This window comes from Cydia strobilella, chromosome 3 (assembly GCF_947568885.1).
Source record: "Cydia strobilella chromosome 3, ilCydStro3.1, whole genome shotgun sequence".
NCBI classification, from domain to species: Eukaryota; Metazoa; Arthropoda; class Insecta; order Lepidoptera; family Tortricidae; genus Cydia; species Cydia strobilella.
In genome coordinates, this window is record NC_086043.1 from 3,427,035 (window position 1) to 3,454,893 (window position 27,859).

The following is a 27,859-nucleotide window of genomic DNA, read 5'->3' on the forward strand; positions in this document are numbered from 1 at the left end:
TAGCAGCCTAATAATGACTGGGTAAGAGACCAGCAGTTACCCAGACATTATTCGGCTGCTATACAGCTACTGTGCTACTTGGGCTATACATATATAAATTACAAACTGAAATAGATATAACATATACTAATCTATGATCCGGCCACGTAGTGGTCAGGACATTCCCGCCTCGGCCACCGGTGGACTTGGCCACTTTTTCTTTAGTGTATGATGTCTATTTCAGTTTATTACTAGAACACTTATTACTTATAGGAAACATTAATTTCTTATCTTAAAAAATGCCTTAAATATTATATGGGTTTGTCTCTTTGCGATTACAGGTAATTTTTTTTGGTACATCGTAAATCAAATTCAAAACAATAAAGCATTTCTCAAGGAAAAGTTTGAACATTATTAAAACATATTAATGACCGATCCTATCGCGAATTATTTCATAACATTTATTTATTTATTTTGTTATTTATTTAGGTAATAAAATGAATTCGCGATAGACTGTCATTAATATGTTTTAATAGGTGTTCAAAATGCGAAAGTTTTAATCAAATAAGGTCAGAATTGTGAAACCGTTTTTTTCCATTAATTTAAATTACAACGTATGTATGTATGCAAATAAAGAAAATAAAACTAACTACTAAAAAAAAATTACAAAGTAGATATCTAAGCACACAGAAACTGCCATTTTTAAACTCAAAAGCAATTAGCTAATGAGTCGCCATTTTAATACCGCCACGTAAAGTATAAATTATCTCAGATGATTTTTCGGGCTCGGGCCCTAAGTAGTCTGTTAAACAAAAGGTATTGTTTCCTTTATGCGGTGGTTACACTGCTTACTGCTAATAACCCCGACATAAATAACGGGAACAAGCCCGTTTAAAAAGCTAATTTACCATCCTATTTATATGGTTCAAATTCATGAAACAGCCCATTCGGAGATAACACAACACGTTTTGTCCTTATTTGATAAATTTGAACCTTAATACTATCACGATAGTTGCTTTTTAAGCGACATGGTTGCTTTGGCACGTGTTGAAGACCGCTCTTAAAAGAAACAAAGGCTTTTGTTTAACAGATTAGCCCGAAATAAAATTAAATCGGGCCCGAGCCCGAAAAAATCATCTGATATAATTCATACTATAAGCTCATACCATCTCATACGGAACTCTTGGAACTATTTAAAACTTTGAGAACCTCACGGTTCCAAATACACAGTCACACAGTTCCAAATAGTCCCTCGCGACTATAAGGGCCGATACAGACGGACTGCAATTTGTATGGGAACCGCACGCCGACGTTGCAGTCGGGTTGCAGTCCATCTGTACCGGGCCTAAAGTAAGTACACACCCTAGCTATGTACAGTCGCCATCAAATATATTGAAGCGGCCAAGGCGCTCACAAATGTCTGAAGTTCAGACATTTGTGAGCGCCTTGGCCGCTTCAATATATTTGATGGCGACTGTACAACTCTGAACACGCCTCTATTGTCAAGGCGTTAGAGCGCTTGTTCAGATATTTTGAGCACCTCGGCCGCTCCGATATATCTGATGGCGACTGTACACATCGTATTTTTTATTAATGTAATTTTCGTACTTCCAAGTAGGGATGAAAATTCCTGAAAAAATCAAATGTTTTTTTCGGGAATTTTACAAAATTTCGTTTTTTTCGGGTTTTTTCCAGTTCTATTCAGAATAATTAAATACGTCACAAACAATGCCACTGGTGAGTGATGACAGTGTCAATGCCATAAACAAACACATTAGACATGCAACCTTAACCTACCTGTTTAAATTCCTAATTAAGTATATTGAAAAATACATGTCGCCGATCAGTTTATAATAGTAAAAATAATAAGCCCGCAGGGCAGCTTGTGGCGAGCTGTTAAGGAGTAACGACCCCACGGACCCGAGTGCTCCCGAGAGTCGGTCAGGGTCTCCGTCTCCGGCGTGTCTTTGTCGGTCGGAGTGGACCCCAAGGGGACCCGCAGGACTCTCAGCTCTGGCTTGCCTTCATTGGCTGTCCAGAGAGGAGTCGCTAGAGCTATATGCTCCAGGGGTGAAAGTGAAAGATGCATAAGACGCGAGTTGGCACAGTGGCTGCTAACAGCCACTGGGTAGAAAGCGGCGCACACCTCTCGACACCCCTGAGCCGCTCACACCGGTGTTGCTCCTGGTCGTCATCACGACGGCAGTTTCAGGGGCCCATCTAGTCAGCGGCGAGTCACCGCCTGCCTCGATAACGTGTACAACATTGTTATGGCAGGTGTCCGGACCTCTCAGCAATAGCCCAATCTTTTGACCAGCCAAACTTCAACACCATAACCGGCACTTTTTTCCACTGTGTTTATATGTTGGAACCGATTTACGGGTATCTGTTTGTACCCGTGAATGGGTTCTAGCAGGTGTATTACATAACAGCAAATTTCTCCAAAGGGCTTCTACGTGTTGGATCTGTATCCCCACGCACGCCTATCAAATGACCGGGATGTATATACCCGTGAGTTCATATGAGATAAAAATAATAAAAAACATTGTTTTTTTCGAAAGAAACTTGAAAAAACGAGCCGTTTTGATATTGTCCCGGTTTTTTCAACGCTATTTCCAAGTAATTCGCTTAGAAATAAATTATTAAAAAAATAAATTAGTATGATTATAAATTTTCTATTTGAATAGTTTCGATAGAAAAGTTAGTGGAATTTATTTTAATTCTTTTTTTTTAAAGAGGTAAAAAAATAAAGGAAATTTGTCTTAAAGTTAACCCAATGGAAAGTAAAGCAACAAAGCAAGACAGAAAATAAACATATCTTGTATTATATTCTCATACTACTAATCGTTAAATTTTTATTGCTTTTGACTATATATTGTACTTATAAGTTTTTATATAATTAATCAATTACCTAAACAATGTCTTATTGGAGGGTTGCCTAACTATTTCTATTCAAATATATGGTTAAAAAATATTTCCAGGTAGTTACAAACCTTTACAATTAAAATATACTTTTTCGTACAATTTTTAGCAAAATCAACTTTGTTGAGCCATTTTTTTTAATTTAAATTAAAAAATATATGCTTTTAAAACCCCTTGTAATCAAAAAAATCAAGGGCCTGACACTCTTTGATAGAGAAAGATAGTCTTATTGCGATTCCTATAAGAGGAAAGAGAAAATAGTGCCATGCTTTGTCCTTATCACCGACCGGGTTTTTTTTTCATGGTCGGGTTATGGCAGCATAGGTGATGGCGAAATACCGAAATGTATAAGAGTGAAAGAGAATAAGGATTATGCTGCCATACATTAATCTGTCAATACATGAATATATGTCTTTCTCTTATCCCTGGTCGCTCGGTTTCATGTCTAACTACTATACTATGTCTATGCAAAAAACATGCAGTCCACTGTCACTAGTACGTTCAATCGTCCACAGTCGAAAACGTTCGTATACATTTGTCATGCTGCAAGTCTGCCTTAGTACTGTTTGTACCGAGACTGACTGAAGTAGCATTAATGCTCCTCTACACGCTGGCCCACTAAGATGGGCCAGCGTGTAGAGGGTAGTGGTGTCGGATGGCTTATGGAGCGGCGGGATGGCCACGGTGTCAGTTTTTCATCCGCACATCAAAGTGGGCCAGCGATGGTGCGTACGCATCTACACGTGGCCCATTTCATAGTGCGTGCTCTCAACCATCGCATGGCCATCTCGCTGGTCCAGCGCTGGGCCATAGTGTATAGGAGCCATGACAAATTCGAACGTTTCAGATTAAAAAAAAAAACAGAAAATACGATGGAGAATGATTATAAATTCACTACATCTGTCAGGCGTATTCTAATTATAGGATATAAATAGAATCAGGATTAGATATGGAACGGATCTGTCAGTGCCAAAAGTTATATTTTTTCAACCAAAAATGTCACTTTTGACACTGACAGATCCGATCCATATCTAATCCAGATCGAATTCATACCCTATAATTAAAATTAGAATACTCCTGTGTACAATACAATACACTTTATTGCACAACTCACATAGTTTCTCACCTCACAATAAATGTATAGTAACATACAGTCTGGCAAAAAAGAGTAGAAATTAAAAAGTGACAACACTGTAGTGTCGTCCCTTTCAAATCAATCTAAGGAAAACGGGACGACACTACAGTGTTGCCACTTTTTAATTTTTACTCTTTTTTGCCAGACTGTATATAAGGACAATTAGATAGAGGTAACAGCAGGCGAGGAACAGAACCCTATGGAGGAACCTGGTCTTCAGCAGAAGGACATGATGTCACGATCCTCAGTATTGAGGGACCGACTGAAGAAGAACAACAGGCTGTGTATTGATAATTGTAAAACTGAAATTACTATCCAACATTATGATAATGTGATAAAAACGTACCTATTTGTATGCAAAAAAAGGGCATGTCACCATATCGTTAACACATAACATGTAAATTTTCCTTAAAATATATTGTGTAGCTTATTATATTTTATTATATTTGACAGTTATAAGTATAGATTTTTCTAGATGATTTGCCTTTCCAATGAAGTGCAGATGAGCGGAGTGGGAGGGAACGTGCGGGAGTCAACTAATAACATTAGATGTAGGTTATACACAATATCCACATCTATCCGCTCTCTCCGGTTGATTCCCACATACCTCCTCTCATTTCCTCTCATCTCCGTTCATCTCAGCTTTAGTGAAAAGGCAGCCTAAGCCAAGTCTAGTACGATGTACTTAAAGCTATACAAACGCATCTATTACCGGTACCGGTAGCATCAAATGCTTATTATATAACACTACATAATTTGAGATCATATCGCCACCATTTTGTTTTATATTTACATTTAACAAAATACCTACGCATTATATTTGTAAGAACAACTTTAGAATGCTAGAGATATTAGTGTACCTAACTAATAGTTTTAAATAGACATCCAACACGTCATAGCAATGCCCTTAAATCCCACAGTTTTTTAACAATTATTTAATAATTGACTCCAATTTGTTTAATGATTGCATTAGGTATACTTTTAAATTTAATCAGTGAAACATCAATGAAACTCTACACTTGGGACAAGTGCGACTATTCCATTAAATACTTGGCGTAAGTCCTTCCATCGCGACCGTTTTACCCCATAAGGCTTTTTTCATGGCCCCATCAGGCCATTTTTGCCTGTAAAGTCTACTCTTTCCGCCATACTTATATTCGTAAAATAGGCGCAGTTATCCCAGTAAATATATAAGGTCAAACGAGATACGTGCCCTGTGTCCCGATTGAACTTATGTTCTTTTAGACAGACAGTAAGAAATTCTTGCGTTTACGAATCAAATATTTCACGCGTGTATACACGCCTCTTTAGACTATAATGTTTATATTTATACAATACAATGTTATCTTCTAATGATTCTCAATCGTATTATATAATTAAGGTATTATTTCTACATGAAATTTTAATTTATAATAACTATTTTTTTTTTATTGAAATTTGCTAATTCATTTTAGTCAGCTATTTTAACAAATATAAAATAAGGAGGAAGAATCAAGTTAAAATAGGTAATACTTGCTTTCAGTTCAGTTAAGGATTTTTTTTATTAATAAGTAATGGCAGTAGTTTTGAAAGTATAAATACCTACTTAAAAAATATTTGTCACACATAGTTTCATGGAAAGTATTAAAATGGAGCTTAATAAAATGATGATTTGATAAATTATGGTAAAAATATTGCTTCGATAATGTGAATATTATCAATTTAAGGATGACTAACGTTAGACCGGGCCGTGACCGGGCCGGAGCTTCCGGCGCTAACTTTTCTATGACATGACAGGTGATCACGTGATGCTTTCCATAGAAAACGAAGCGCCGGAAGCTCCGGCCCGGTTACGGCCCGGTCTAACGTGAGTCATCCTTTACATATTATTTATTTTGCTGTCTTTGGGAAGCGTATTAACTTAATAAGTTAATAATATTATTAAAATATGATAGTACCAATTTCATTGCACCTTACTCATAGGTACCAAGTGAGATCAATAAATATAGTGTCCAGCGGCAGATTTCCGATTTCAAAGTTTTGATTTAAGAAGCTAAAACAGATAAAACATTCCACATTTTCTAAATATCGACCTTCACTGTGTACGTCCTCCAACCTTTTCCGCATACATAGGTATTTCGAAATTAATGAAAAACTTACGCCTGGCACTACTAAGTGCAAATCCTTTATGATACGCCTCAATATCATAATATTTATGTGCCTTTCTCAATCAAAAGGGTAATTATTGTCGGTTGTCAATAAAGTGCTATCTCCATACTTATACCTTCAATTTGAAATCAACCTTATCAACAACCGACAAGGTAACTTTTGGTTGAAAACGTCACATATGCACGATGGTCTGCTCAATCCGCAACACTCGCGAAACTAAAACACCCCCGCGCCTCTCTCGCAATTCGCATTATTTGAATTTTAATTCAGAAATCTGCCGCTTGACACCTATATGCCTGTACAAGTGGTACGCCCTACAATTGGTATCATACCTTTAAAATCGGCACATGTATAGGCTTTAGCTGCTGATATAAACACATAATTATTGCTTCAATATGGATTATAAGCATCGCTGAATACGTACTGCACTTTTAGCGCATAAAAGAACCATGGCTACACATCGGTGATACACCAAATGATACACACAGTATGAGATCTTAGAATATGTCAATGTCCTTTAGATGTTGGTAATTGCGGTCCCAGTAACCCCCGTTGTAGAGCCAGTCCTCCTGTTTCGTGTAGGGATTCGTGCCTTGACTAAACCACCTGGAATAACAAATGAAATATATTACATTTCTTATTTTCATTTTAGTACGCAGTTAGGTATTTACGTATATATTACTAGCTTTTACCCGCGACTGTCTGCGTGGAATGACGATAATAATTGATAAAACTACCCTACGTCCTAACCCGGGCCCCAAAATTTCATCTACATCAGTTTAGCAGTTTAAGCGTGAAGAGGTAACAGGCTGAAAGACAAAGTTACTTTAGGAGGAGGAGGATTTATATTTGCAGACCTCCCCCCCCCCATCATCAACACAATTTACCCTCAGGAACTCTGGCAACCTTACTCACCACCAGAAACACAAAAGTACATACCTATTTACAAAGTAAAAAGCAGTGTTACTTGTGGTCTCCTGTAAGGCAGGTACTTCCCAAGTTAGCCTACTCCAGATGAGAGAAAGGTGACATCAGAATTATTTGTTGAGCCTTCTCAGCAGTAGCAGCATTTGTGTTCTAACCATGTTCTAAAACCTGTCATGTAATCATTTTACTGGACCTTCAGTCTTTCACTAATATATCAGGTGACTCTTCCTGGCTGTCCTCTGCTTCTCTTCAAGCCGGGTCTTTTTGGCAGCTGCAGTATCTATGTCTAATTGTTTCAACAGCCTATTATCCAGACGCAGCCAACTGTCTCTTGCGAGCGGCCTTCAGTCTTTTACTAACACCCATGACCCAATGATTTTAACTTACCTAGGTTGCCACCCATCAGGTGATTTCTTTAGCGCTTTCCTGGCTGTCCTCTGCTTCTCCTCAAGCCGGGTCTTCTCGGCAGCAGCGGCATCAATGTCTCCCTGCTCCAAAAGCCTGACGTCTGGACGTAGCCGACTATCCGTTGGGCACAGCTGCCCTTTCATGTCTCGCTCCACCTCGTTTAGCGACATGGCGAATTCAGTGAATTGATAATACTGGAATATGACAGAAAAAGTTATTGTTATGGCAGAAATGTGAAGTGGACTTGTGTTCCTTTATTCATGGCACTTAGCTAGCATGCCTCTTTGAAAGTGATAGAAAAATTTCAACGGCATTTTACCTGTGCACTGTTGGTGGGTCGGCTCCTCGCTTCCCAGAGGGTGGTAGAGCCAGGAATGTCGATGTTATACGTGTCGTCTGACTTCGGTACCTCGTCCGTGTCCGCGTCTTCAGGCTGAAACAGATATATATTTATTTAAAATTATAAGTAACTGTTTCTACCAAAACTTGAAATTGTGTGGCAATACTCAACCGCAACTACTTAATATTTCTTTGAAAGCACAAAAATAGTACTTGTAATAATTGATAGCCAATGTGTAAGTATAATAGCTAGTGATTAATATTGAGGGTAGCAATTATTGAGGCAATGTCAAGCGATAGGGCATTTACAGCTGCGGCAGCTGCTCACACCCTAAAAATTGAACAAAGCAGCCATATACGTAAAAGCATATGTAGTTTTCAAACTGGCCTTAAGGCGCTAACCACAAGCAAAGGAGCCAACTTACGTCTTGAATGGACATAGACCGCAGCGCGCCCACTTTGAAGCTATTGAGCTTAGCCAGCACTTTCTTCGGCGTATGCGCCGGAGTGGCACTGGCCTCCTGCTCCCGCGCCCACTGCTCGTGCGCGGCTGCGCTGCAGACCTTGATGAACTCTGTCCACTTTCCGTAGAGGAAGCGGATTTTCTTTTTACTGAAAAAATGACATTTATTTTTTAGTATGGTGAGATGAAAATACTTCTAGTTCTTTATTAGTTATTAGTATAAAAAATAAAAGGTTGTAAGCTATTTCCCATACTATTGAACAAGTTGATGAGCTGCTGAGCTGGTTTGAACGTTAGGTTATGAGTAGTTTTGCATCAGTTGCAAGCTGCAAGCCATCGTGCTTTCATTACACGTCACCTAGTACAATTGTACTACTGGCCCATGATCTACACGCATCAGCATTTCACCATTGCTCCATTCAGGAATTACTTTTGGTCAGTGATGAAACCGTCAATCCAGTGCAGATCCCTGTTGTGATGCAGCAGGTTTGAACGCCAGAATCGCCTTCAGCCCCTCGCCACCGATGTCACCTCCATGATACCGTACCGCACCACATCTTGCCCAAGATCCACCCGCAGCAGAATTGTACTATTCCTATAGTCAAGACTTACTTCTGGTCAGTACTGAAGCCATCAACCCGGTGCAGGACTGGGTTGATGGCTTCAAACCCGGTTATTAAACAGAGCAGGCTTTAACGCTAGGCTTTACCTTTAACCCCTTGCCACCATGGTATGTCAACTCCATGGCAACGTACTGCATCACAACCTGCCTGCATCCACCTGCAGCAGAATGGCACCCCTGTTCAATTCAGGACTTACTTTTGGTCAGTGATGAAGCCATCAACCCGGTGCAGGTCTCTGTTATTAAAGCCAGCAGGTTTGAACGCCAGGTTAGCCTTCAGCCCTGCACCACCATGGCATGTGACTTCCATGGCACCATACTGCTCGATCCACAGTTTGCCTACAATCACATTGTGAACACAGCAGTTCACATTAGTCCAGGTGTAGGCCTCGCCCCACCTAAAAAAATGCATTTTGTAAATCAGTCTTGTAAATGTATTTTTTTTTTATTCATGTGTGTTACGTACTCAATTTGCATTAAGTCAAATTATTTATGTTATAACCTATGCCCATTTCGTTATATAGCCCTTGGACTGGATTTTAGCCATATAACTTCACGTAGTTCCAGATCTCTACCCAGTAAGTGTTAACATTCATTTCAGATGATAAACTTACTATAAGTGACATTGTACCATTTAACTGTCCATCTGTAGACCATATGCCTTTTGTAATAAGGTCCACCGATGTACAGTTAAGCTCGTGTTACTGTTTGTACTACAGCTTTCTAGTTTTGAGTTATAGTTCTCTCGCTAGTTCAAACCGTGATGATGCAATCATTAAAATATACCTGGGCAGCTCAACGGTGACATGACCCTTGGGTTGGATCTCGACGCTCTTGCCACAGAACTTGAGCTTGGGGTGTACGGAGCCGTGGAACACGAAGTGGGGACTATCAGCGTGGAACGCAGACACTGGGGGGTGGTGGGACACCTAAGATAGTTTAAACATTCTGTTAGTACATGTCTGTTTTGATGTAGGCTACGAAATAGAAGTAACAATAGAATTGGATTTTCTTCTCAACCATTTCTTCGTGACTGAGGATCATCGTCATAACCGGATGATCTACACTTCATACGAGTAGTATGTTTCGTCTCCATCGGCCCAAAGCGAATATAATCACTAATCACTGTTTAACATCGGCGTTTGTTTGTGGCATCCTTACAAAAGAGTAGAACTTCTTTAGTTGGTCTGTCCATCTGGTATAAGAAGAAGACTTGCCTTGAAGGTTTCTCACAGTGTTTGTAAACAATCAACTTTTACAGTTGTTGAGATAGATAAAAATTAAAGCCAGATAAAAGTAGAAAAGTATTTATCATCAAACCTGCTCGCAGACTGCCCTGAATTCAGGGCGCTCGAGTTCGTAGGTTTCTCCAAGGAGCGGGTTGAAGGGCTTGCCCAGGCGCTCCCAATTGGAAGCCAGGGCGCTCACCGCAAATGCTGCAAGTGAAGATAAATAACGATACTATTCAATGGTCAAAAAACTGATATCCTTCATCCATGCTACAATAATGTCATCTGTCTAATGACTAAAGAAAAATTGAAGTTGTGTTGGTCTAAACTGCCTTATTGTTGCTTGTTTCTCCAGTAAGATATTTATTATTTTGCTCTTCTGTAAAATGTTTCCATTCCATTATCAGCTCGTTGATCTTCGACAGCTTCTGTCTCAGTTACCGTACTAAATATCTACACCAGGAGGATGCCAAGAGTTCTGCGTCTGTTCTTTTTAGACGCCTTATTATGCGCTGATAGTGCTGATGCGCTGCAGAAAATATATATTAAGCAGATTGATCATCTACGAAACAACGTTGACGAGATGTACTCGTAGATACGTGTGCGAAAGATTAAGCCAAACTGAAGCACTGCGAGTCGGTGCAGTACGTTAGGACGTTATGCTATATGCTCACCCGCGATGTACTCCATGCGCGCCACGGGGTCCGTCTGCTCAGACGCCATGCGTAGCAAGTGCGCATACTCCAAGTACTCCAGCATGCGCTGCAAGAACGACAGCGGCTCGTTGAACACGACCGGCATGGTGATCTTGGACAGCTCCTTGCCGACGCAGTTCTTCAGGACTGACCACAGGGAGAAGTCGCCACGGCTGAATTGGGCAACAGGAAGTGTTGTTCTGGGGACAAAAGGAAAAAAATATTTAATACGTTGAAATACTGTGTCAGTGGCATACAAGCACACTTCTCGGCTAATATATCTAGTATATAGGTAACCAGTTAGCATACCTATGGACGCCGGGAACTCTAAAAGTACCACATGCGTGTTGCACACCATTTCGAAAACCTACATATATACTTCTTTTTTAAGAATCCCATACTGTAGGGCCTCAAGATAACCTAAACTGTGGTTAAATATTATCTATTTAAGACCCTTGTGTGAGTTTTTAAGGGACATTGAGGAAAAAAAATTTTCGTCGTGATAAGTAGATTTGCACTTATTTCATGATAGGTATATGTAGTTAAATTTTCATGAAGGTATAAAAAATATTGCCACTATAAAAAATATTGGTTCCACGTTGGGCGCCAATGCAAAAGAACTTCTATTTGCCAGCGCTCGTATATCCACAGTGATTTCTTATCAAACTTTAATATTTAGGTGTTAAACCTTCGTAAAAAAATCACCTTCTATTATTGCCTAGATTCTGCACAACCTTTCTATTCAAAATTCTTAAATGTTACTAAGTGTCATATTTACATTTCTATAAGTAGTAGCAACAGAGTTTACGTACATCTCTGCCAGCAAAACACGTGCATCAAATTCCGCATGCCGCCGCAAATATTCAAAATTCCGTGTCCACAGCATCCGTCGCCTCATTACGAGTCGGGAACGAAGCGACGTGAATTTCAATGCGTATCAACTTGTGGGTGGTAGTTTGAAAATATCTGTCATTCGTGTAATAAATAGTAAGGTAGTTACGTTGTTTTTCAATAACATTTTATTCGTAAACGATTGTGGCTTTCCATCAGAGGTTTTTTATGCACAGGGAGCATAAGGACCCTTTAGACATGGAACATCACAACTTTATAGCGTGAGTAACAACGAACTTCTTGTTTATAGGTAAAATAGTTCAGTATTTTACATTTTCACCTCAGCAGCTCGAACAAGACTACTTTCGTCACTCGCTGGAGTGAGGAAAGTGCGATTTTCCTTACTCCAGGGAGTAAAACAATGTAGCTTTTTAATTTAGTGAAGGCCATGAACTGCCACTTCATACTTTTCTCTGCATTATTCTGTGTAATTCGAAATACACTTTAACCATTAATATGTCCTCACTACTGAGGTGAAAAATTATGTGTGCAACACGAGAGCAAAGTTATTATACATCTAGTGTTTTCACTCTCTCTCAAACTAAACACTCGCAAGAAAGACCAACTTTCCTCTCTTGTTGCACAAATAACTATTTTCAGATACTTATGACGATGCAATTTATGCTTATGTATGTTATGAATGTATTGTAAGTAGGCCCGCGCTATTCCCCGATTTTCAACACATGATTATGATATATAAAATATACGTTAAAACCATAGTTAAAACCGTCTAACAAACATTTTGATAAGTTTTTGTTTGTATAAAAGACGTCATTTAAAAAAAAACCCTGAGCCAATTTACACCAGTTGTGAATTTTTAGTTACAGTGGAGTGTTGCGAGGACATATGTATTTTGTATGGGAGGAAAAATATATTTTCATATTTTTTTTAATACTTGAAAATTCCTGTTTAGCATCTGATTTACACTATATGTTTAAAGTGATTATATGTGCAATATTTAGTTTTTACAGATATTTTAATGTTGAAGATATTTCTAGAAGATTGTGGAAAGAACACTTTTTTTGCAATTCACTCATTTCAGCCAGTCTCGGTACTAAAAGTACTGGCATTGACTGAACTAGCATGACAAATACGAACGTGCCCGACAAAATACGATGGAAAACAAATATGCACTACATCTGTACTTGACCAAATAGATTATTCGCGGCATCCCTAACAGCATCGGAGGGTCGGAATTAGGCCAAGTGCAGCTCGGTCGTAGTCGCAGCGGGGATCGACTACATTATGTATATGCTCTTATACCTTGTATTATAGAATGGCAAGTTGGCAACTAACTATTAGGCAACTGCAACTATATTTTCTACAAGCAGTGATGCTTCACTCAATTGCTCGGGCGTATTCGGCTCACAACATTAAAACATTAAAACAATACAACTTCTCCGAAAAGTTATAACGTAAGTAGTGAGTCACCGACTGACACCGAAACCGAAACAGATTTTATGGAGATGTTAAAAACTCAAGGTCATATTAAAACAAGATGGAAACTTTGACAATTTGTTCAATCGGAATTGGCCTCCTGGAAGACAAGTTTCCCGAGCTCCATTTCACATTTCTGTGAAAATTGTTAAAGTTTTAAATGTAACGTAGATTTCGTGAATAATTCCTCCCGTGTCCTAATTAATCGCTTTAATCCCACGACATCTGTGACGTATGACGTCCATTAACTCAGGATCCACAGGATTAACCCCCGGAACTTCAGTTGGGTCAAGGTCATTCGTTATATGTGGATTGTGGGTAGGTATAGGGTGTTATCATCAGTTGACGTTGCGTTGCGTTGCGTGTCGCATACAACGTGTCATAGTAATTTTTTTTTCAGATGTTAAAAACTCAAGGTCATGTCAAAATAAGATGAAAACTGACAATTTGTTCAATCCGAATTGGCCTCCTGGTAGACAAGTTTCCCGAGCTCCATTTTACATTTCTGTGAAAATCATTTGTTAATAATAATAATAATAACGATATCGTGTACAAACATTGTTATGGCAGGTGTCCGGACTTCTTTACAATAGCCCAGTCTCATTGTCCACCCAAACTTCAATCCATAGACCGGTATACTGTTCACTTTTTCTACAATAGTCCCAATGCCTGCTGCGACCGGTTTATGGGTGTCTATTGTTGCGCCTGTGAACGAGTTCCAGCAGGCGTTCTACATGACATTAAAGCTCTCCAAGGGGCCTCTACGTGTTGGATCTATATCCCCACGCAAGCCTATCAAAAGACCGGGATTTATAGGCCCGTGATATCCAAGGAAATAATAATTTTGTCAATCCTCCGTGTTAAGTATAGGAGAATTTTTAGATATTTACGAGAGAAAGCACATCGTTCGTGCAAGGGTCCAATTGGCCTAATCCCCGGATTTGGGTCAAGGTCAGAGCTTCCCTTTTGTAGAGAGCGCCCATTTTTAAGGGCAAAATATTGTTGAGATCAAGTCTGCGAAAAGGGTTTTTTGCTACTAATAGAACCTACAGTTAGGGTTCTATTTTTAATAGTATTTTTTAAAACATGAACTAAGCAATATAAGTTCTCGGCGGATATAGTTCACTAACTCGCGGCTCTGATTGCCATATTTATTCGGATATTTGAAAAATTGTAGTTTACGAGAGAAATCTCTATTGAGTGACTACTTATTATAAAAAATTGACTTAAACAAAGTGAGGGAGTGTCGGTATAAACGTCATACTGTCATATATATTTGCCATGAATGCTGACAATACCACACTTTGTCAGTGCAAATTCCATGCAGAGTTGGCTTGGTCCGACTCTAGTCGTGTGGCCCCTATAATCAATGGCGTCCAATCTCTTCGCTGCCAACTTTTAATTGGCTGGCTTTGTTTTATATTCACTCGTTTATGAAGTTTGATTAAATAGGACACGAGTTGATAATAAAGACTGCTAATAGGTTTCATGCGAAGCTTGAATTTAATTGATACTCGTAAAAATACAGAAACATTTTGAGAATCACAGGAACCCGCCGCTATAAGGATGACTCACGTTAGACCGGGCCGTGACCGGGCCGGAGCTTCCGGCGCTTCGTTTTCTATGGTGATCATGAACATCACGTGATCACCTGTCATGTCATACAAAAGTAAGCGCCGGAAGCTCCGGCCCGGTCACGGCCCGGTCCGTGAGTCATCCTATAAGCCACTCCCATACCATTAATGTTACGTTCTCATTATGAATCGACATGCCTAAATTACATAATCATTGCCAGCATCTACGGCACCATGCCGCGGGGATATTTTTTAGTATTTTATTTTAAGATTAGTATTATTTATCCAACTAGGGAACAAATCAAATTATTTTATGAAAATATTTTGATTTGTTTTTTTAAGTAGTCACACTACTATGTTTAAATTATAAACTGAAATAGATATCATACACTAAAGACACAAGACGTGTTTCCTCACATTATTTTAATTTTTGGTCACATTTTCTTTTGTGTATGATATCTATTCCAGTTTAAGTATTATTATTTTTACTTAGTCATACAACTTATCTATCTGTTTTGGCGGGGCCCATTAATTTGGCGCACAATGGGGTAACGTTGCACCACTAAGTAAATTATAGGTAGGAGCAAAAATACCCCAAACAATGGATATCTTGTGCTTATTCATAATTTCGTTTTATATAAAACAACATTTCATAAAGTTGATTTACCGAGAAAATATGTTACATAAGATGTTCTTCTTAATATTCAATTAGTCTGAATATTTAAAAATTAACTGTTTAAAAATATTCAAAATGAAGGTCATTTCAAGCAAGTGGAGCAAATATTGGAGAAGAGTAGGACCATTTTACGGTATATGCAATCTTAAAAAGACTAAAGACGACTTTGACCGACTCAAAGGCAAAGCAGTACGTGATTGCTCCTCCGTGTAGTAGATACTTTAAAAAAACATCTAAATATTTAAAATAATTTGATTTGTTCCCAAAATTCCCCGTTTCTAAACATCAAAACCTATCCTAACAATTATGATAATAAGCGGTCTCAATGCTGTCAACGAGATAATCTGTTTTGCATTTTGAGCACCGAAATGTTCAAATAAATTACTTAAATAGATGTTAAACCCTTTACTTAAAGTCAAGTCATCTAGGTTGATAAAAAGTATATACAATAGTAGACTAATGTCACTCATTACGATAAACGTTAGCCAATTTGCTAACCTAGAACATGTTATTACTCGTAGTAACATAATGCCTACGTGAGAGCCGAAAAATGGCTTATGATTTTAGTAGTATATAAAGAGGTATACATTAATGCAGGTGTATTTTTGTGTTGTGTGTTAAAAACTACGGAACAGATTTCGATTACTTATTGAGGTGTCCATAGGTAGGGGAGACCAAGGAGAGTTGAGACAAATTTTACTACTTCAGTCATACATAACTGTTGTATTAGAAGCTAGATTTACTAAGTCTGTATCATCTGATAGCAAATTTCATAACCATTTACCACCCGAAACAGAAACACCATATTGTACTTGGAACTATTTAAAATAATTTGTTTTCTGCATCAATCCGATCTGTTTCAACTCTCCTAATGGCGAGGTAACTTGGAACAGGTACTGAGGTAAGTTGACATTGTTGACACACATGTATAATTTATGAAATATCTGGGCGACCGAGCTTTGCTCGGAAAACATATAGAAACTCAAAAATGCGCGTTTTCCCAGAGATAAGACCTAGGTAGATCGATTTTTCGTACTTAACCATGTAGATAAACATCATCTCTTCAAAAAGCCAAAACCCCAAATATTTAAAGGATTAACATTTATTAAGACAAAGAAACCACACTGGAAAGCTTCAAAACAAAAAAAAAATTAAAACTTTAGACAATAACAATTACATCACATACAAATTACATTTAAAATACAATAACTAATCTTAAATTAAAATAAAACTAAAACCTTATAAAATAAATTACAACTAAATTAGAACTAACTAAAAAAAATTAAAGGTGCCGTAAATACAGGTACCTAATTGCTAAGTAAAGGATGGTTCACGACAAAACGGTTCGGGTACGGGCCAAGGCGTCCGACACTTCAATTTTCTAGAAAGCATCATGTGATCTCCGATCACCCGTCAGCTTGGTCAAGCCTCAGAATATTATTCTGAGGGTCAAGCAAATCTTGTCAGTAAATAGGAACATAAAAAACTATACCTACTCATCCTTTTCGTTTGGGTGCTAGTACTAGTGTAAGACAAAGATAGTATGATTCTCTCTGTCTATGTTTGAAATGAGACAGTCCCAAACTAAAGAAGGACCCGGATCGTTCTAGAAGTCAGCCTTAATTGTGATGAACAACTTTCAACTAAACTCTATTTTATAGGGGCCGTGCGCGTTGGAGGGTCTGCCATCTTGTGGCCTGAATCGTAAACATAAACCGTACATTGACACTCCACGCCAAAGCACTGTTCTCTACAGGTCACGTTCATCGTAGGTTCTGCCATCTTGTGGCCTGCATTGGAAGCTTAAACTTGACATTTACACTTCGCGCCAATAAACAGGGCGCTCCTGTGCTGCCCCCTACAGTTCATGCACGTTCCCTATTATCGTAGATTTCCCACAGTTATGTGTGTTATTATGAAAAGACTTGCCAAATATGAAAATGTAAAAAATACACCTGGAAGTTATCTGAGTTTACGATAATATATCTATACCTACTAAAATCCAACGCTGCACGTGAACATCTACACGTAATGAGCTCTCTATCACACCTACTCGCCGTAGGTTTGTGTAAAGGATGACTCACGTTAGACCGGGCCGTGTCCGGACCGGAGCTTCCGGCGCTTACTTTTCTATGACATGACAGGTTATCACGTGATGCCTTCCATAGAAAACGAAGCGCCGGAAGCTCCGGCCCGGACACGTCCCGGTCTAACGTGAGTCATCCTTAACAGAGAGCTCACTACGTATTCGAGTGCAGCGAGTGATTGTTTTTAATATAGTTGCCAATCCGCATTGGAGTTGCGCCACTTGCGCCTGAACTCCTGCAGGCTCAGCACGGTCGCATTCTTATCGCCTGTCACCATGCCTGTCACGTTCTAACAAGTATGTAAGTGCGAAAGTGACAGGCGATAAAAATGCAACCATGCTGACACCGCAGGTCAATTCCTCTCACAAGGTCTAACCCGGAAGCATATACATAGGCTGATGATGGATTTTTGGCCTTGCAATGAAACTCTGCCATCGCTCGCTTCAGCAGCCGTACACAGCAGTGGTTTCACTTTTGTATCAGCCGTGAACACTGTTATTGCTGCACATTGTGCTCTCACAAACCCGCGTCAATGGCCGCTTGATCGGACTGAGGAGATACTATCAGGTAAAAATTAGCAATTTGTGTATTTTCTGCACACGACACTTCATTTCTTTTTACATCATCATTACAACGAATAAGTAGTTTTTTTATTTACAGATTAATTTTGCGAGATTCCTTAAATACTTTTATATTTGTCAGTACCTATGTATAAACCAAGTCACATTTTTCACTGAGTTATTACAGAAACAAATTTTCACTAGATTTGTCATTAGGTATTTGTAAAACAAGACCGAATTTCAGAAACCTTTGTTTGACTAGACTTATATTGAAAGGCATATAGACCGTGATTACCTTGTGTATTATTTATGAGCTCCCGATATTCCGGTCAATATAAGTCTAGTGAAACTAACCGTGAATCATTCAAAACTCTAACCTTTGTTTGACATTTTAGTCTCTAAATACGGTCAAGAATACATTTTTTACTTAAAATCTGTCGGGTCATTCGAGTCCACGGTGTATTATATATTTTTAAACATATTTTTTCTAGTACTCACCTAACCTATTTTAGTAAATAATTACAGTAGCATTGAATTAACTTGTTTTTTATATTGCCTAGTCTAACATTGCGGTATCTGTTGATGTTATTTACTTGAAGGATTGTATTTTAGATCCAGCATTCGACTTTATCATAGTAGGAGCCGGCTCAGCAGGTTCAGTCATAGCTAGCCGGCTATCTGAGAATCCCAACTGGAAAATACTTCTAGTGGAGGCAGGAGATGATCCTACTTTGGATACCGAGGTATTAAGTGAGATTACAAATCCTAGCTGAATATTAGGTTTTAGGCAAAAAATCATTTTTGGTACAAGCTTTCATCACCGACTGTACTTTTGCTTTCCACAGGCAACTAATACTCATCGAGACACTTGCGTTGCGTTGTTTATAACAGAGTTCCCATGGCCACCTATCTCCATCATCAGATCAGTTTCATGTCAATGGTTGCAACCGAAATCTGTAATTTCATTGTTGAAATAAACGGGACTTATACATTTTCAAACATTTATTTCAGTTAGTTGGAGACCTTTTCCATATATTCCATTCACAGAATGATTGGCAATATAGAACTGAGCCAGCTCAAGATTACTGCCTCAGTTCTCAAAATAACCAATGTTATTGGCCAAGAGGGAAAACCCTGGGAGGAAGCAGCAGCCTTAATGCTATGTTTTATGTACGGGGACATAAGCAAGATTTCAACGAATGGAGAGACATGGGAAACAAAGGCTGGGGATATGATGATGTGCTACCATATTTTAAGAAAAGCCAGGCGTTACATGATGATCAAATAGCAAAAGAAGAAAAGGATAAATTTCACAATGAACACGGACTGCTTCATATTGGGAGACATGTGCCTAATGCCTTTAGTGACGTCATTTTAAAAGCTTATAATGAAGTAGGAGTACCGACTGTACTAGACCTGTCAGGAAAAGATTCTGTAGGAGTTTTGAAATCACTAGCAACTGTTTATAAAGGCCGTCGACAGAGCACAGCTCGTGCATTTTTAACACCAGCCAGGGAAAGAACTAATTTATACGTAATGAAAAAGACATTGGCAACTAAAGTAATCTTTAAAGATTCTAACGTTGCAATTGGTATTGAAGTACAAAAGTCAGGAGAAACGTATAAAATGTATGCTAAGAAGGAAGTCATCCTTTCTGGAGGCTCGATAAATTCGCCACAACTATTGATGCTGTCTGGTGTCGGTCCAAAAGGACATTTAGAGGAAATGGGCATACACGTTATCAAAGACTTACCAGTTGGTCAACATTTACAGGACCATGTAGTCGTCCCTAGCTTTATTAATCTCGACATAGATATGCCTCCAATTGATAAAGAAACGTACAGCATGTCAATAACTGAATATATAACTAAACAAACCGGACTATTTTCCAACATAGGCCCAACTGAAGTAATTACTTATATCAATATTTTTGATTTAAATGATACGATACCTAATATCCAATATCACCATTTCCTTTTTCCACCAAAAATCTATGAAGTTTTAGACATATTCCAAATACACGAATTCAACGAATCCGTAGTACAAATGATAAACCAACTGCAAGAGAATCCTGGGCTTATGATTTGGTCTGTGTTATTAAACCCAAAATCTGTCGGTGTACTCAAATTACGAAGCACAAACCCCCAAGACAAGCCCTTAATTTACGCTAATTATTTCAGCGACTCATACGATATGAAAACAATGGTGGCAAGTATGAAATTTGTATCAAAATTTGCCGAAACATCGATTTTCAATTCATCTCTTGCGTTCTTGGCTGTGCCTGGATGTAAAGAGTTTGCCTTCAAAAGCACAGAATATTTTGAATGCATTGCGCGGCATATGACCACAACTTTGTACCATCCCGCAGGCACAGTGAAGATGGGTCCTTTTGATGGCACATCAGTTGTTGACCACGAGCTGAGAGTTCATGGAGTGCAAAACTTAAGAGTGGCAGATGCCAGCATTATGCCGCGTATCGTCAGAGCAAATCCCAATGCGGCTATTATAATGACTGGAGAAAAAGCGTCTGATATGATTAAGCAGTTTTGGGAATCAGTTTAATATTGTCAAGTTAATGAATATGTTCGTTTTATTTATTAAAGTAAAACTTCTTTAGGCGCGACTAGAGGGTAACTCAGATTTTTTTTCTGACGGAAGTAACGCTCAGTAGTGACACACGCATAATAGGACACACGTCAAAGTGCCAATAGCAAACATGGTCGAAGAAGTTTTACTTCAATCGCGCGTAAAGATTACACGCACACACTTTTTTGCTTGTTAATTAAGCAAAAAAAAAACTCGACATGAATGTGATTAAAAATGTTAAAGTAAACTGATGTATTTTTTAATAAATGTTAAGACACCTATAACTATTAATATTTCCTTAAATTGATCGTACTTTGGCTTCTATCTCTCACCAATTTATTTCCACCTCAAGACAATTAAATGTTCTTAAACAAATATAGGTGTGAAAAGGAAATATTGGCAAATATACGCAATTTCGAGGCCTCTCGGCTCACAAAGCAAGTAATTTACAATTATATGTAATAATAATTCACAAAGTAGATACTTGTTCGAATCTTCCGACTGTCAGGGCCACGCCTCTGATAACTTAGGTTAATAGCTCTTTAGTCTTGAAGGCTCTAAAAGCTTTTGATTTATTTTTTTCAGATTCCTAGAAGTTTAGTTTTTGAACTAATTAATGGCTTAGGTAATCCACAGTTTCTAATGTCGATTCGCGCTTAACATGTGCTGAAACGTCAAAAGTAATAAAATTCACGTTAAAATCCGTTTTACATAACTTTAATACGGACATTTTTTTATTGAAATTATTGTCTTCAGGCGTAAAAGGGTTATACCTAATGTATGAGATAAAAAAATACATACAACAAGGAACAAGGGTAAGAAAACTACCTAACACTTGATAATATGCACAAATGACACAAACTTTAGATTTCCATGCTTTTAATTTTGATATCATCATTTAATAACATTCAAATGAACTGTAGAAACTGTGCACGAAGTTAAATACCTACCTAATTAGCATTTTCATATGAAATCTCATATTCCAGTTTAATTCTCTTTTAAATGGTGAAAATATATTCAGTTATGTTTTGGTCCCTACTGAATCTCTTCTTTATCTTAACAAGTTCGAACAAATCTGCTGTCTTGCGTGTCAAAAAAATGTTCTACTTTTTCCTAATCAGAACATGATACCGAATATGCCCTTAAAAGGATCCCCACTATTTTTGTTACATCGTATATACAGACATACAATATTACAAACATTTAGGGCTAGTTGCACCATCCACATTTGACAGACTGATCAACAGCAATTGGCCGTGTACTATGACACTTCCCATACAATAAAATTTTGCGAACCCTTTAACGGTGACAGACGGTTTGGTGCAACCGACCCATAACCAATCGAAATCCATTACCTACTTTTGCACTGCAATACCAACTGCGATGGCTGTCATAAAATACAGGGGTTACAGAACAAAGACGAATGATTACTTAGTCATTTGCGGTCTGAGACGTGCTGATATACAGAGTATACAGACATACTATTTTACAAACATACGAGTATACACCGATAAGAGTTTTGAATAATTCGCGGTTAGTTTCACTAGACTTATATTGACCGGGATATAGACCGTGATTACCTTTTGTATTGTTTATGAGCTCCCGATATTTCGACGCAGTTACATGCATCTTGTTCACGGGTGACCAACGGGTGACGGGTGAATATCGGGAGCTCATAAACAATACCATAGAGTAACTTATACTAGAGCGGTACTGTCATAGTAAATTTTGTAACCCCAGTAAATTCACTGCCATCTGTCGACACACTTTAAAACTAAAAATAAATATTTATAAAAATAGGATAAAATGTTTTTAAATATGGATAAATGATTTTTTTATTTGCAATAATTATTTTTATATGATTTTGACCCATGTTCTTTCACTGGTATGCGTTAAAATTATAAATAACAAACGAAACAGTCAACGCCCTCTATACGAGTGTAGGCCAAAACTAGTGGCGCCATCTGATCGAGAATCAAATTTTCGTGATTTTCGAGGCACGTTTTTTCCTTAGACTGTATCCATCTATTACGGAGTTATATCTATCTTTGACAATACAAAAGGTAATCACGGTCTATATCCCGGTCAATATAAGTCTAGTTATATACACCGATACCTATACAAAATCGAAATCCATTACCGTCTTGTTGTGTCAAGGTTACCCACAGTCAAACACCAACTGCGACGGCTGTCACAAAATACAGGGGGTGGGGTGAAAGGGGGTGTGAAAGATGAATGACTGTCGCTGTGAAGGATCAAATCGGAAAGGGACTGAAATACTGAATTCATTTCCGATAAATTTAGTCCTTTTAGCGCCACTTGCATCATCCCACTAACCCGGGGTTAACCGGTTAAACCGTTAACCCAGTGTCAAATTGTACTGGTAACCATGGTAACTCCAGGTTTAACCGGTTAACCCCGGGTTAGTGGAATGGTGCAAGTGGCTCTGAAACATAAGAACCTTACATAAGATACCTTTAGCGAATAATTTTTAAGTAGACTGTTTAAGAGAGTTTTTCGCCTGGGAAAAAAAAAGCCAAATATTAATTTATCTTCAATATACAAAGTTACTAACAAATTAAAACAAAACAAATAAACTTAAAGCTAAAGGTAATTAATGCAAAAAAGTAAAACTAAATTATAACAAATACAATATTACCCCCCACTCTGATTATCCCCCGGACCAAATGTGCCAAAAATACTGGCGGCATTACCTCGCTGAATGGCCAGGGATATCTTTTGGACGAGGAAAGAACCAGAGCGAGGGTCGCCGCCCCTTTCTCTTAAGCGTCGCCCTATATCCTTAATAAAGGCTTTGGCCTCGGCACACCAAGGTCCAGCCGTCTCGACGGCAACCGGGACAAAATCATACACCTGTTCAAGGTTCGCGTACTTGCTATGCTTGAACCTAGCAGCACTTTCAGCCGCTGCACCTGCCTTGTTCACCGTGCGCGCGAGATGAGTGGGAGCAAAAGTACTCACACACGTGGCATCCCAAAGTAAGCTGCGGCCCTTCGCCCAAGGAACAAGCGTAAGGCCGTCCGGTCTCTTACCGTCCAAACGACTTAGACCCTGGGGCTCCATGATGCATACGTCGACACCAAAGCTCGCCTTATTAAATCGTTAATGGCACAGTGCCTGGGTATCCTACCCACAAACCGCAAGCAGCTGAGCCCGTGGTGTCCATCCGCCTCCACCATTACCCCACACTTACACTGATGTGGCTCACACACCTTGCCCCCAATTCTTAGTACAATCGCCATCCGTAATGTGTCATTATCAAGTAAGGTTCCCAAGTGTGGTGTCGGCAAGGCATGTAACCATGCCCCGGACTCAGGTTCCCTAACAGCCTTTAGCCTGGCTAAAGTTACTTATACATCTCCCCCACAGTTTATTTGTAGCGAATAATTGTTTTTCTTTTTTAACAAAATGCCCTTATTCAAATATTTAAAATACCAACATATAGCTGCACTTTTTTACTTTGATTTATTATCTCGAATAAATAAGAAAATATCCTATATTGATTTAAATAACAAAAATTCCGTGATTTACCATTTGATGATACTATTAAATACATACCCTACCTAATTATATAATGTACGGATATTCAAGAAAATTATAGCCTCGTAAGTCCCCGCGTACTTGTACAAATTCAAATTCAATTCGAATTTTGAACTTTTATAGAAATAAAAGAAAGTTCCAAATTCAAAACCACAAAAATTGCCCTGGGTCTTAAATGAATAAATATTATAGGACATTTTTACACAAATTGACTAAGCCCCACGGTAAGCTCAAGAAGGCTTGTGTTGTGGGTCTTACTAGTATATTGTAGGTACCTACGGATATGCAAAGCAATACTTGTTGCGTTCTAGCAGGGTGGCCAAGCGTTCAAGGTCGTAACCGGTCGATAGTCCCGGGAGCACGGGAAACTATGTGAAGCGGTATACAGAATGGGCCATAAGTACACATTTTATAGTATGCATTTTGTAGTATGTATGCGTTCGCGTCTTTTCTGTACTCTGTAGACATCAAGGAGGTGCAACGTGAAAATTAGTTTTAGAAATGGTATCCACATTAAATTTATGTATAGAAGTGACCTTTTTCTAAAATGTATCCACGTTTATCCACAAAAATTACCTTTTTCTGAAATGTGTTTGACCCAGATACTTTACGGGTTCCAGATCCTACTTTTACACCGCAATATATCATCGCGTTCTATCAATCAATAAGGATACTATAATTGGATAAATTCTAACGGTTTTCTAAACCATCAAATGATACACATCTCATTGTTTCATTTCAACAAACATTTGTTTTTCTGTCAGCTATGTTGATACATCGGTACGCTTGTAAATCACTGTATGCTGTTTTTTGTTAATATTTAAACGAGTGAAAAAATAAATCAAATTCATGTTGAGAGTTACGAGACAGCCCGATTTAGATTTAACGATTTATGGGTTTGAACTGGTTTTGATACGACCTTGACAATCGTTTAGTGATTGGCGCATATCTTACGCACGACGCACGACTTTTAATTAATTTCGTGTGCACATCCAGCGAGTGCGATCTATAAGGTCATATCAAAGTAAGATAAAAACCGTGACAAATCTGAACCGAGCTCCTGCGGTGTCAGTATGGTTGCATTTTTATCACCTGTCACTATGCCTGACACTTTCGCACTTACATACTTGTTAGAACGTGACAGGCATGGTGACAGGCGATAAAAATGCTACCGTGATAAGCCCGCTGGTAGGGTGACCAAGCGGTCAAGGTCACCGGGACCGGTCGATAGTCCGGGGGAACAGGAAATGATAGCAGCAGCTAAATATTTTTGTATGTACTGCTGAATGTTGTCATTGATATTTAGCTGTAAGATCTACTATGTATGTCAACCTTGGTGTTTTGTGTTTAGGTTCACCAAGAACGGGAAGCATTGCGACAGCTAAATATTTATGGAGTGCAAAATCTTTTTTTTTACATTTATAAGTCATACAAAGATTTAGGATCACTTTTTAGGGTTCCGTACCTCAAAAGGAAAAAAACGGAACCCTTATAGGATCACTCGTGCGTCTGTCTGTCTGTCCGTCTGTCACAGCCTATTTTCTCCGAAACTACTGGACCTATTAAGTTTAAATTTGGTATACATATGTAAGTTTGTGACTCAAAGACGGACATGTAACGTAAACAAATGAATTTTAAACACGGGGGCCACTTTGGGGGGTAAATAAGAAAATTAAAAAATATACTTTTTCAAACTATATCGTGTTACATATCAAATGAAAGAGCTCATTGTGAGAATCTCAAATATATATTTTTTATAATTTTATGATAAACAGTTTAGAAGTTATTCAAGAAAATAGGCGAAAAATGACCACCCCCCCCCTTATCTCCGAAAGCACTGGGTCTAATATTTTGAAAAAAATACACAAAATAGATCTTTACCTATAGATTACAGGAAAACCTATTAGAAATGTGCAGTTAAGCGTGAGTCGGATTTAATTACTTAGTTTTTGATCCGGACCCTACGGGTTTTTTAAAGACATTTCACTCACGTTTCACATAAAAAATACATTGTTTAAATTATGTCATGTACGGAACCCTTGGAACGCAAGTCCGACTCGCACTTGGCCGGTTTTTTTTGTGGGCATAGGCATTTAAGGGATTGAAAGTCAAATTTTGAGTTAGACTGAAGTATAGACTCCGATTTTGTTAAAAAAAAAAATATTGGTAATAATTGGTAAAGTTGGTCCCATATAATGGTAATTTAATATGATATATTATGAAAAGTCGTGTGCAGGGGTGAATAATCACTGAATAATTGAATATCGGTGATCCAATGTTTAAGCAACTCGTATTTTTGTAATATCAACTATTTAGACTTACAGCGTTTAAGTAGTGTACCACTTTGTTTGACGTAAAACTTTGTTTACCTAATTTTTAATTAAAAAATCTTATATAAGGCTTGGAACAAAATGACTTACCTAGTAACTTGGATTTTTTGTTAAATATTATTCTTAAGTCAATATTTATACTTTTTTTTGTCCAATAATTAATAAGATTTTACAAAACGTTTTTAAGGTACCGTACCCTAAGGGTAAAAACGGGACCCTATTACTAAGACTCCGCTGTCCGCCCGTCTGTCTGTCTGTCCGTCTGTCACCAGACTGTATCTCTAGAACCGTGATAGCTAGACAGTTGAAATTTTCACAGATGATGTATTTCTGTTGCCGCTAAAACAACAAATACTAAAAACAGAATTAAATAAATATTTAAGTGGGGCTCCCATACAACAAACGTGATTTTTTTGCCGTTTTTTTGCGGTACGGTAATGGTACGGAACCCTTCGTACGCGAGTCCGACTCGCCCTTGGCCGATTTTTAGTTACTGCTAAGGCACAAGAGTATATTACTAGTAAACCCGATCTTAAAAAGCTAACATAGAAATATAAATAGAAAAATTACGCTTGGCTTAGAAATTGTACGTTCGTGACCTCTTTAAGCTTCACAGCTGTACTATTAAAACACAATTAATCCACAACTTGTCAAATAGATTAATGGTCACCCGAAGTCATATTTATGGGTTAGAAAATTCGGTAAATTAAAATGTATGGAGGTAGGGTGACCACGCTACAAGGTCACTGAGACAGATCGATTCAGCTTGCCCGGGGTAAATACAATGGTTTTGGGAGTATACAAAGGCTCTTTTGTAGTCAAAATATGGTAAAAGTATAATTAGGTACGTACCTTCGTTCGTTTCTCGAGAGTATTTTAGTTAGTTTTTAGTGTTTTTAGGTGTCGACGCACCAAGGTGCAAGACGTTGGTTTCGCCATTACCAAACTAAAATGGAGTTGGGCGGGACATGTTGCTAGGCAGAGTGATGGCAGGTGGACTAAAATGTTAACGGAATGGAATGAAAGAAGCCCCTGGCGTCCATCGGCTCGTTGGGTGGACGACATCCGGAAGATTGCGGGTCACTTCTGGATGAGATTAGCTCAGGACCGGGACAAGTGGCGTACTGGAAGAGAGGCCTATGCCCAGCAGTGGGCGATAATGGGCTGATATGATGATGATGATGATGATTTTAGTTTTACTTGGTAGACATACCGAGGGATTTTGTTATCTCTGCCCATACTCTGAGGGGTGAATATAATAGGTCATACAACTTTTACCATCAACCCCGA

At 38.4% G+C, this 27,859-nt stretch overlaps 2 protein-coding genes across 4 annotated transcripts in view; one reads left to right on the forward strand and one right to left on the reverse strand.

Annotated features, from left to right (window-relative positions):
- Positions 1-6,559: 6,559 nt before the first annotated feature.
- The window catches only part of LOC134755638 (oxysterol-binding protein-related protein 1), a 70,486-nt gene continuing 49,186 nt past the window's right edge, over positions 6,560-27,859 (reverse strand). The window contains exons 12-19 of one of the 3 annotated variants that reach the window (XM_063692155.1): positions 10,847-11,067; positions 10,264-10,379; positions 9,730-9,872; positions 9,141-9,341; positions 8,284-8,470; positions 7,839-7,952; positions 7,499-7,713; positions 6,560-6,790 (exon numbers count right to left, since the gene is read on the reverse strand). In XM_063692155.1, coding sequence (XP_063548225.1) covers positions 6,682-6,790; positions 7,499-7,713; positions 7,839-7,952; positions 8,284-8,470; positions 9,141-9,341; positions 9,730-9,872; positions 10,264-10,379; positions 10,847-11,067 — 1,306 coding nt within the window. In that variant the 3' untranslated portion in view covers positions 6,560-6,681. The remainder of the gene's footprint in view (positions 6,791-7,498; positions 7,714-7,838; positions 7,953-8,283; positions 8,471-9,140; positions 9,342-9,729; positions 9,873-10,263; positions 10,380-10,846; positions 11,068-27,859) is intronic. The other 2 variants (XM_063692156.1, XM_063692154.1) reach the window with 2 other exon arrangements.
- On the forward strand, positions 17,934-20,654 carry LOC134756163 (glucose dehydrogenase [FAD, quinone]-like). Its single transcript, XM_063692992.1, has 3 exons — positions 17,934-18,099; positions 18,705-18,835; positions 19,104-20,654. The coding sequence occupies exons 1-3, from the start codon at positions 17,934-17,936 to the stop codon at positions 20,652-20,654; spliced, it is 1,848 nt and encodes a 615-aa protein (XP_063549062.1).